The sequence below is a fragment of the Silurus aristotelis genome (genome assembly GCF_946808225.1).
Source record: "Silurus aristotelis genome assembly, chromosome: 17".
In the NCBI taxonomy this organism is placed as follows: Eukaryota; Metazoa; Chordata; class Actinopteri; order Siluriformes; family Siluridae; genus Silurus; species Silurus aristotelis.
This window is the reverse complement of record NC_139590.1, coordinates 19,721,810-19,734,144: the sequence shown is the minus strand read 5'-3', so window position 1 is coordinate 19,734,144 and position 12,335 is coordinate 19,721,810. Positions and strand designations below refer to the sequence as shown.

Below are 12,335 nucleotides of genomic sequence, written 5' to 3'. Positions count from 1 at the left end.
AGAAGTCTGTTTAAAATCTTTAATCTTTAAATCTTTAAAGTCTGTAATAAATTGAAATTTATTACAAAATAAAATAACAAAAGTATTCACATGTACATAAGTATTCGCATCCTTTGAACAATACTTTGTTGAAGATCCTTTGGCACCTATTACAGCCTCAAGTTTTTTTTAAGTATGATGCTACAAGCTTGGCACATCTATTTCTGGGCAGTTTCTTCCATTTTTCTTCAGGTTGAATAGAAAATGTCGGTGCACAGCCATTTTCAGATCTCCAGAGATGTTCAACCGGGTTCAAGTCTGGGCTCCGCCTGGGCCACTCAAGAACATTTACAGAGTCGTCCTGTAGCCACTTCTTTGTTATCTTGGCTGTGTGCTTAAGGCCGTTGTCCTGTTGAAAGATGCTTTTGTCCTGACATGCACTGTTAACTGTGGGACCTTATATCGACAGGTGTGTGTGAGTTGTAGAAACACCTCAAGGATGAGCAATGGAAACAGGATGTACCTGAGCTCAATTTTGAGTGTCATGGCAAAGGCTGTGAATACTTATGTACGTGTTTTTTTCATAATTTTTTTAAATACATTTGCAAAGATTTCAAACAAACTTCTTTAACATTGTCTCAGGGTATTGTTTTGCAGAATTTTGAAGAAAATAATAACTGTAATCCATTTTGGAATAAGGCTGTAACATAACAATATGTGGAAAATACTACTATATACTTAAAATATCTGTGAATACTTTCCAGATGCACTGTATGCACTGCACTGAACGCAACCCGGAAAAACTATCGGTATGGATTTTTGCGGATAGTCAGTAGTTTTAGCAATCGGTGCAACTATCGTTGCGGATTAATCGGCAAAACCCGATGAATCGGTCGACCTCTAATGTAGAATCTGTAGAGGAAGCATTTTTTCCTACCCAACTCTATCTTTCTCCTTCTGCCTGTTGTATAGCTTACTCTTTCTTTTCCTTACATCTCTCACCACAGATCTTATTACTTCTGTTTTTGGTCTTTCTTTGTCTCTGACTCTTAGACCTGCTGTGTCTCTGTAAGTCTCTTTCGCTTCACACTTTATAAAACAGCTTGCTGACTTGTGAATGCGCCCACAAGCTGCTTAGCCACATGGATGCATTATTCTGTAAACACTAGCATGTGAAACTAGAAGAAACAAGTCTGCTGACCACCAACACCGTGCTTAATACACACAGAGCATAGAAAACAATGTTTAAACTAAATACTGTACAGCAGTTTGCCATCCTCCACCCACTGGTACTGCTGTCTCTGTTGAATTCTTCCACTGATATACAAATTATTTTACCCAACCGTAAAGGAAAATATGAACATTTGGTCCTCAGAAATAACAAAATCTAACATGAAATAATCGAAGATTATCAAAAGAAACAACACAAAACAAAATTCACCTCATCTATGGTGCTTTAATTATTTGCCAAGCAAATTCTTCCTGTATCAAGTTTCATATGATGATGCAATGCAAACACAAAGCACATTGTACCTGCTAATTTCCCCTTATTTTCAAAACGCAGTGAAGTCTTCGTTTGTATCTGGCCTTACATTGGTACTCATTTTGTGTCAGTGTTGAGAGTCAATGTAAACCATATTCAAAACACTGCACTAATCTGTTGAACATCTGCTCATGTGAATAAAGAAGGCAAATAGCTAGATTGGGCGACATGATAAATGGGCAAAAGTACACTATAATGACAGAGGTTTGTGGACACTGAACCTTAGATTTTTTTGTACATTCCATTCCACATTTAGTCCTAATTAGCTGTTAGAATAACATCCACTCTTTTAAGAAGATGTTTGACTAGATTGTGTGGAGATTTGTGCTCATTTATCCACAAGGGCTTTAGTAAACTCATGTACTGATGTAGGTGAGATGAGGAGGTCATATCTTCATAAAGCTGGCTGTGTGCACTGGTGTATTGTTATGTAGGAACAGGTTTTTGTTCGAAATGTAATGCTCAACATCCAAAGACATCTTATACAATTGCGTGCCTCCCATTTTGTGGTAACAGATTGGGAAAGAACCACAAAAGGCTGGAAAAAGTCAGGTGTCCAAGTATACTGTATGTGGACACCTACTTCCAACTGTTCAGTGAGATTGTGATCAAAGTCCTGACTTTTTCACACCAACCTTGGTCTTCACGGATCTCGCTTTGTGCAGAGTAAGACAGGAACAGGTTGGATGGTCTTCTGTTAATGGCATCCACCGAAGTTGCTGGACCTGGTATATCGTCTGCCGATCTAAGAACTGGATAAAGAAATGTTTGTATCTTGGTATCATGTCAGACAATGTACCAGATCCAGCAAAAAGACAGAAGTCCTATTGTGTAAATACAGAATGGCTCACTGTGTGGTGTATTTCACGTATTGCCTATAGCCTCGCTGGGCATCCCACTCCTACCGTGTGCCACTTCAGGACCGTCTGTGCTTCTGCTACCTGGGCCTTAATTGTGTCATCTTTCAAGTCCTAAACTGAGTCATGATCCTCATACATCATCCAGGTGCTCCACATGGTGGTTAGAGGTAAAACATGACACCAGCTATGAATAGCGTTGCTTTTTTTTTAACCTCAATACTTGCCAGCTTCGCGTATAATTTGGACCACGTGCCATCTTGGTAATAAGTCAGAGATTTCTACACGATGGTGGTATTTCCTGGATCTTTCCTGGTATTTCCACTCTGCATCGTGTGCCACATGATCCAGGAGTTTCACAATGTCCAAGGATATTTACAGTATTCAGAGTGGCCTGGAGATGGCGGTGTGTGCAGATAAAAAAAAAAACAACAACAACATTCGATCCATTAATTGTGACATGCTGGTTAGTTTTGACCTGGAGGAGAAAGTGGAGGATAGAGGGGAGTGAGTCATATTCAGGACTTACTCAGTTCCTGTATGTTTTGAGAGCTAGAGAGAAAAAGGGAGAGAGAGAGAGAGAGAGAGAGAGAGAGAGAGAGACCGTTTCAGTGCTGTCATATCTTTTATACTCTTTCTTTATATAACATTTTAGACAATGAATTAATGTTCCCTTTGTGCGTGCGTGCGTGAGTGTGTGTGTGTGTGTGTGTGTGTGTGTGTGTGAGAGAGGGAGAGAGAGAAAGAAAGAGAGATTCAAATGAATGTATTATGTACAATGTAGCAGACGTCTGAGATATTACATAATCAGCTGGTTAGGGGGAAAATAATGTGCAATAAAGCCTCCAAAAAACATGTGGTTTGTGTCTGTGTAAAGGAGGGTATATAGATAGATAGATAGATAGATAGATAGATAGATAGATAGATAGATAGATAGATAGATAGATAGATAGATAGATAGATAGATAGATAGATAGACTGGTCAAGTGAGTCATTAAAAAGAAAGAAAGAATGAGTGTCAAAGATCACGAGTTTGTCAGGTAAAAGAGAAGGAGAGAGGGATGCGGATGGATAGATAGATTGATTGAAGGAAATGGGGAGGGAGAAAGTGAGAAAGAAAGAGTGAGACTAATTGAGTGATGAGGGAAGGAGGAGTTTCGGCGCAAAAGTGTACTGGCAGTTTGGGTGAGAAAGCGGTTTGTGTGGAGCGGAACCTGAAGCTGTGTCTCACACCCCCTGCGCTCTCACACTCCCGTTAGCCGCGTCACTCAGTGTCGGCTCAGGACCTGGTTTGCGCGCTCTCTCGCTCTCTCTGCCTCTCGGAGTCGGTATTGTGTTCGCGGTAGTTTTTCCACTCGGTTTACGGTTCGGCGGTGCTCATGGCGGACGGCGCTCCGAGCGGCAGTGGCAGCGACGGCGAGGAGAAGGGCGCGCGCATCCGCGGGTTCGCGCGCCAAGGCGCGCTCCGCCAAAAAAACGTGCACGAGGTCAAGGACCACAAGTTCATCCCGCGTTTCTTCAAGCAGCCCACCTTCTGCAGCCACTGTACCGACTTCATCTGGTAAGGAAAAACGCGCAAAAAAGCCGAGCGCTAGAAAACTCAGTAGTAGTTTGATTTGGTCAGTGTTCGCGGTGGATGTCGAGAAAAAAAACCGGGCGCGAGGAGGAAATACACCCTGGGTGAAAGGGCACTGACAAGTCAGCAACTTAATGAATCATATAATCAATTAATTTATTAAGCAGTAAATCCAGTGTCCATTCTGTTTAAGTTTTTTGCAATGCAAATATTTTATTCACGAAAACATATTTCTCACCACTTTGCATGGATTTGAAGGTTTTTATCCTGAAATTTCCTTTAAATTTGCCTGTTTGTGTATTGTTCTCTTTCCCTTTGTCCTGTATGCACGTATGCTAATAATAATAATAATAATAATAATAATAATAATAATAATAGTAATAATAATAATCATTATCATCATCATCATTATAAATCATTTGACTATACAGTATATATATATATATATATATATATATATATATATATATATATATATATATATATATATATATATATATATATGAGTCTACATTCATTCAGCACCTTTGGGGGAAAACTAAAGATAATTATGTAACCTCAACTGTGCAAGACATTAAATGAGAATTAGTGCACACATCCTGCATGACTACGTACTACGTCTGAAGTATGAATAAAAATTACTTCTAGTACTTTGAGTATGTGCCTAGATAGAATTTGATGAGGGTGCTCCATCGATAAGTATAAATAGAAGTTAGGAGCATATATTGAATTAAATGTCTGATTGAAATCTGGGCATGAATCATTTCAATTACATAAGTGCATGAAGGTTGATTCATTCAATATAGGCTTGTGTTTGGAGTATTCATTCAATTAGGGATAACATTTTGAGTGTGCACTATATCTAAAGTAAAAAAAAAAAGAAAATGAAAATGGTAGGTGTAAGAAGCATAAGTGCATGTGACATACATGTGGCCTGTGTGCATGTGTATTAATTATTAATGTATTTTTTTTACGTAATATAAAATATTTATGTAAAATCTTTTTAATATACTGTATTAAAAGTAAATGTAATATACGGGGAAGGGGTATATTATATTTAAAATGTTTAAAGGTCAAATGAAATACAGTAATTTGGTGTGCAGGGAAATGAAAAACTATTTCAGGTTTTCATGTGTATTTTCTTCTGAAATGTGAACGAAAGAACGATTTTCATATGTGCTGTTTCTCTTTGTTTCAGGGGTTTTGGGAAACAAGGATTTCAGTGTCAAGGTAAGGAACGAGTCTTTACTAGCCAGGCTTCTTGTATTATAAATTTAGATTAACATACATTATCTGTTTATTTTTTTTATTTTTTTTATTTTTATGTAACTGCCTCCCATATTCCAATAAACATGTATCTACCATCTCTCAGGCTACCCTTTGGAAGCAAGAAGTCACTTAATTAAATATAAAAATAATAAATGAATTTGTAGCTCATTAGCCATGTAGTGGGATTATGTTGTTTAGATAACATTTCCATTAGTTTTATAGCAAGACATTGGTGAGTGCAGAGCAAGTGGGTCAGAGAAGAAGACTATAATGTCATCTTTTAAAAAAAAAAAATGCAGATTGCAATAAGTACTAAAAAAAGCTTTAGGATAAGTTTAATGTATGCATGCAGATAAATCTGTGGAAAAGTTACATTAGACAAGGCTTTCTAATCATCTATAGGAACCTTGGGGGTAATATTCAAATGATCTTAAACAGCAAACTGATTAGTTTTTATCATAATGATTTAGGGTCTCTTTGCCAAACCTTCAAGTCCAGCTACATAGTTCAAATTAATAGAATACATTTTGGATGCCAAGGTTTATGATAGAAGACACCCAATATATGCTTATGATTCAGATGGATGGTAAAGAAAAATGAAATTAGATTTAATGAGATTCAACTTTATTGTTTTTTGTGCAAAGTACATGTACAGAGCCAATGAAATGCAGTTAGCATCTAACCAGATGTGCATAAGTGGCCAATTTACAATAAATGGCCATGTGGTAAATGCTTTACAATCTAATACTACTTGACAAAAATACAGACATTTTTGTGCACTTTACTAAAGTTAATTTTTAAAGGGCTTTAGTTAGGAGGTTCGTATATGGAAAATCTGCACACAGTATAAGACATGATGGCACCCAGCATGTGAAATGACAGAAACGAAAATGTGAACAGAAATGGAAATGTTGTCACTTTTTAATAAGTTAACGCATGTGGCTTCAGTGCTGTGTTTAAGGTCCACTTGTAATTCCCTGGCTACAGCCAGTAAAAATAACGGAAAACTCAAGGGCCAATACCATAGAAATTAAACTTGGATATATTTTAGAGTAGTCAATGTGCAGCTTGTATAGATTTATAGATTTCCTGTCCTCAATAACTCAACATACAGCAATTATTGTCAAAATAGCTGCCAACAAAAGTGAGTACATCCTAAGTGATAACAGCTGTAAGTTGTGTAACCATGCAAAGCCACACATCCTGTTCATCATGTTCATGTTAAACACACCTCATGGCAAAGACTCTCTGAGGATTTGAAAATTAGAATTGTTGCTCTCCACAAAGCGGCTGAGGCTATAAAAAGATCAGTAACACCCTGAAACTGAGTTACAGTACAGTGACCAAGGTAATACACAGGTTTTCCAAGACGGGTTTCACTCGGAACAGGCCTTGCAAGGGTCAATCAAAAAAGTTGAGTCCTCGTGCTGTGCGTCAGCGGTGCAGAAGCTGGCTTTAAAATTTGAATCTGAGGCTCATAGTATGAGTACCCACTCAGGCCTGTCACTGTAAAAATTGTTTTAGCTTAATGTATTGCAGTGCACAGATCTTGATTCATGTAAGATGCAGGAAAAGCCCGGCCAGGTTTTACCCCACAGAGGCCAGTCCCTCCATGCAGTAGAATTCCCCAATCCCTGTAGAATAATCCTGAAGAAGCGGATCAAGTGGCCTTCAGCTAAGAGTCAAACCTTGTGGTTGCAGTTTGACACCGATGTGAGTGAGATATTTAAAGCTACAGCTAAGGGGGGAGTGGACAGTCGGTTTGAGGCCATGACTGCTGTCATTGTTAGCTATGCAGCCGAAAGATTTGGCTATGTCCAGAGTGGAAGCATCAAATCCATCTATACTAGAAAGCGTAGAGACATAAAGATACATCAACTGCGTCAAGAGCCTCAAAGTCTTAAAAATCAGTACAAGAGGGCTAGTGAAGAAGAAAAGCAACCAAAAGGTGTCTAGATAGATAGATAGATAGATAGATAGATAGATAGATAGATAGATAGATCTTTGTCATTGCATAGTACAGGCACACAGCAATGAAATGCACTTTAGCATTAATAGACATAAAAAAAAGTCCAACTCAGATGTATTAATGTGTGCAGCGCGCTACAGACGTGTTTTGCCAGTTGAACTTGGCCATAACAGTTTCCCTCTGACCAACGAATCAGAGGATGGAAAAATGCTTACAACAGCCAGCTAGCTGAATATGAAATCTGATTGGTTAAAGAAACAGACTAATTTCTATTAGAGACTATGGTAAAAAAGGCCAGCAGTACTGATTTTGAAGGCCCTGGGCAGATTAGATTGACATGGCAGCACATAGAGCACATATTATAAAATAATACAATTTCATGGAACAAATATTATAATTTAGGTTGTAAATGTAGGTCAGTGCTTCTGATGGTGTTTATAGGCCAGCAGAGAAGGCTTTGCTCTCCCTGACGGCCCACCACTGGTGTAAACATATACACAATGAATAAATATAAAATCTATAGCAGTGTAGAGATGTGTAGATAATGTTGAAAAGTACAAGTAAATAGTTAAGGGAACAACATTTAAAAGGTTATAAGGCTATAACCTTTTAAATGAGGATAGCGGAGCATAGAGGAAAAAAAAATAGCAAAAGCTAAATAAACAGTGGAACCACGATACTTGCGACCTTGACACTTGCGACCTCGATAGTTCGCGACTTTTCATTTGGAAACGGAATAAGAGTAACTCGCGAAATCTGATCGTTCGCGAGAAGCCGTGAGTGGCTCGAAAGTCCGGAGTAACATTTCAAAACAGAGTTTGTACTAATAAATTACATAAAAATGTTTGAAAAACTATTTTATTATTGTATTATTCATTTAAAGCAGTAAGTAAAACATTTATTACAAGTAATTCACAATTTGAGTTTACAGTACATGTACAATTCCCCTTGAAAAAGGAAGCATCAAAAGGTGAGAGTCAAAACCTCAGGGTTTTTTTTTTATATTACTCGCAAGGCTTCATAGAACGTAACCCCTGTAGTATCGAGGTTGCACTGTATACATAAATGTGAAATATCAGGCAGGATGTACAGTATGTAAGGTGTGTGTATATAGATACACATAAAATAAAAGTGTAGTGTAGATGTATGTAAGGCACAATATGGGTAGAGAATAAGGGTATAAAAATTACAATATGCAATATGTACATTGATTGCACAATTGTACAGAAGTTATATACAGTGTTTATACAGTGATCTAATGGTTTAGTGTAGAGTTCAGTAGGGTGATGGGGGATGGAAAAAGCTAGCCCTGAACCGGCTGGCTCTGGTGCATATGTTCCTGTATCTCCTTCTTGATGGAAGGAGGTTAAACAGTTTGTGACTGTTTACTGCTTAGAAAACAGCCCTGTGGTATGCCAGTTACTCAAAATATACTCAAAATGAGGGTTGAGGATACCTGTTTGCCCACCCTAATAGACTGAGGTCTGTTGGTGAGAAAGTCCAGAATCCATCGGCAAGTGGAGGTGCAGGAGATGCAAGTGGAGGTGTTGTAGGTGTTGAATGAAGAGCCGTGGAAACCGCATCCTCTGACGACCTTTTCGGGCGATAGGCAAACTGGTGTGGGTCCAGTGTAGGTGGTAGGCCTGCATTGAGGTGATTCAGAACCAGTTCCTCAAAGCACTTCATAACAATATGGGTGAGTGCAACTGGGTGAACATCATTTAGTCATCCTGCAGATGAGGCACTGGTATAATGGTTGTAGTCTTCAGGCATGTTGGAACTGTGGTTTGTGCTAGTGACAGGTTAAAAATGTCAGTAAAGACCTGTGCCAGTTATCCAGCGCATGCTCTAAGAACACGCCACGTTATGTCGTTTTGACCAGCTGCCTGGCGTACCTCCGCTCTGCTAAATGCTGAATAATTGTCTATTGTTGAAAGTGAAATTAAATGAGTTGACATGAATAGTATTGTGTGGTTAATAATGCTGCTTTCAGCAAATCATATTTTAATACATCAGTAACCTGATAAAACATTTTAATTATATATACAAACATGGAGTATTTATTGCAGCAGTAAACTTCATTACACACCTTACAGTACTATAAAGCAAATGTAACGATGCACTTGCTAATTCAACTAGCAAATGTTTAAAAAGCACAAGCCAAGTATATGTATACATTTTTCATGACCATAACATAAAAAGAACAAAAACGTATTATTAACACTTAATATTAACAACAGCGAAACAATAAACATGATAGACTCCACCCTATGACACTACACCGCACTACTACACTACACCATAATACCTGTAGCATCTGTGTGCCTAGACACACATGGATTTTTCTTCCTTTGGCTAATTCTTTTTTGTATCTTATTTAAACACAGGCAAAGAAAGTTCAATATTTGTTTATTCATGTTTCCTATACACATGGTCAATATGTGTATTTCAGTAACTGTGTGTGCACGCGATGAGCCTGTGTACTTTTTCCAGGTCATAAAGACCTAGTTTAAATTTGGACCAAAAATAGAGTGATGCTAAAAATAATTGTTTCTAATGATGAATTTTCATTAGATGAAATGTGCTCGGCAAAGATTCTTAAACAAATGTAAAATAAAATATATTTGAAATAACAGAGAATTTTTTTAGTTTTCTGTACTTTGCAAAGGCTCTCATAAACATCAACCAAGTATAATGAATGACTTTCAAGACAAGAGTATCAGTGGAAAGCACTTGAGAAGTTGATGACACAGTGGGTTCATGGGCTCAATAAGCTCACTGTGTCCAACGAGATCCAGTTTTTAAACACGATGCCCAGGGACTTACAATTTACTACGCCAATTCTCCACAATAATTTCTAAATGTTTGTCTAAATGTCTCTCCTTCCCTTCATTACCCTATACGTCATAATTTACGCTGCCTTTATTTTTGAAGTGCAACATCTAATCTAGTACTAAATACTAATACGTGTGTGTGTGCATATATTAGTATCAGAAATAGCTTTATTTCCAAGTATGCTTACACACACAAGGAATTTGACTTTGCGTCAGGAGCTTCCAGTGCAGGAGAAGTACAGACATAATGTAACAATAGTAAACCAGAAAGTAAATGAATGTACAGATGTTATTTACAAGTGTGCAGTTTACAAATGGACCATTGGATTCTATGTACAAATGTCAGTTATGATGTACAATGTGTAGTTATGAATATTAAAATTGTACATGCTGAGTATAGCCTGTGGGAAAAAATGTTTTTGTGCCCGGCTGTTCTGATGGACGGAGCTCTGTAGCACTGACCAGAAGGCAACAGTTTGAAGAGAGTGGGCTGGGTGTGTGGGGTCCAAAGTGATTTTCTTAGCCTTTTTCTCCACTCTGGATGAGTAAAGATCCTGAAGATTGGGCAGTGGGGGCAGCTATAATCCTTTCAGCAGTCCTGATCATCCGCTTTAGCCTCTTGATGTCTGATTTGATAGCTGAGCCAAACCAGACAGTTATGGATGTACACAGGGTAGACTCAATGATGGAAAGAGTAGAATAGTTTCAGCAGCTCCTGTGGCAGGTTGAATCCCTCATTTGGCGAAGGAAGTACAACCTCTGCTGCGCCTTTTTTAGCAATGAAGTCAATGTTATTGTCCCATTTCAGGTCTTGAGAAATGGTGGTACTCAGAAACTTGAATGACTCCACTATTGTTACAGTGCTGTTCATGATGGTGAGTGGGGGGAGTGCTGGGGGATTTCTCCTGAAGTCCACGATCATTTCCACTGTTTTGAGCGTGTTGAGATCCAGGTTGTGGTGGTTGCACCAGAGAGTCAGCTCTTTAACCTCCTGTCTGTAAGCAGACTCGTCTCCATCCTTATCTCCTTATTACCCAATCTCTATATATTAGGACTGTCATGAGTTAACTTGTGATTCATCACAACTTAATCGCATATTTTTATCTGTTCTAAATGTGTCTTCTATTAATACTTAAGTTTTTAATATGCTTGTCATGGGCATGGACATGTATGGACGCTTTATGCAAATGTATATTTATTATGAGTGAAACCAAACTCAACATAGAGTATGAAGACAAAATATTCTTGTAAATGTTTTAAAGTAATTATGGTGTTTTAAATTACGTATATCATCAGGACACCAAATGGAGCTTTTGCTATGTTTCCACATGGACGGTTTTAATTGCCGGATGTGTGCGTCATGGCGGATTTTGGTGCTTGATTTAAGATTTGTCACATCAGTAAATTAAATTTTTAGTGATTAAAAATTATGTAGGCAAATCTTTTTTATCTGAGTAAGAAAAGGACATTGTGAATAAATGTGTGGTGATTCGAAGGTGTTAATTTTGCCTGTGTTATATTTATTTATTTATGTATGTATGTATGTATGTATGTATGTATGTATGTATGTATGTATGTATGTATGTATTTTTATAAATTAACTAAATGCAAAGTATTTATAAATGAAAGAAAAAAAACAAAATCAAATCAATATTTGGTGTGATCACACTTGGCTTTAAACCAACATCAATTCTTGAGGTTTTGTCTGCTAAATCAATTATACCAAGTAGGTGCTAATCAATTTCAATTTCAAAAGTAGGTAGCAGGAGGCTAAAACTGGCTAAGCCATGCTCTGTTACTAGGGTGTTTTTGTGGAAGACCGTATTATGTAAAAGGTCATAAAGCATGGTAAGACTGAGCATCAGCAAGGTTTCTCTCAGGCAAAGATTTGCAGGCGGAGGTTTCAAGATATGCTGTTCAAGCTATTTTGAAGAAGCACAAACAAACGGACAGATGCAGTGTTGGGCCAAGTAAACTTTAATACAGCGGATAAAAGACGCATAATGCTTACTTCCCTGTGACATAGGAAGATGTTCTGCAGTGCCATCAGCAAAGAACTGGCAGAAACCAGTGAGACCTAGGTACACCTGTTTACTGTCCGAGGAAGTCTAGACAGAAGAGGTCTTCATAGAAGAACTGCAGCCAAAAAAAAACGCCAAATCTTTAACAGGGAAACAAGGCTAAGCAACTGAACTATGCATGAAAACATAAGAACTGGGGTGCAGAAAAATAACAGCAGGTCCTCTCTACTGATGAGTCAAAATTTGTAATTATTTGCCAAAGGGCTGGACAGCAATACAGTAATGAG

General features: G+C 37.9%; 1 protein-coding gene across 2 annotated transcripts in view; it reads left to right on the top strand.

Moving 5' to 3' along the window:
• The first annotated feature begins 3,226 nt into the window (after window positions 1-3,226).
• prkcbb (protein kinase C, beta b) overlaps window positions 3,227-12,335 on the top strand; it is a 100,073-nt gene continuing 90,964 nt past the window's right edge. The window contains exons 1-2 of one of the 2 annotated variants that reach the window (XM_083565845.1): window positions 3,227-3,940; window positions 5,154-5,185. In XM_083565845.1, the coding sequence (XP_083421971.1) occupies window positions 3,759-3,940; window positions 5,154-5,185 (214 nt within the window). In that variant the 5' untranslated portion in view covers window positions 3,227-3,758. The remainder of the gene's footprint in view (window positions 3,941-5,153; window positions 5,186-12,335) is intronic. The other variant, XM_083565844.1, reaches the window with a different exon arrangement.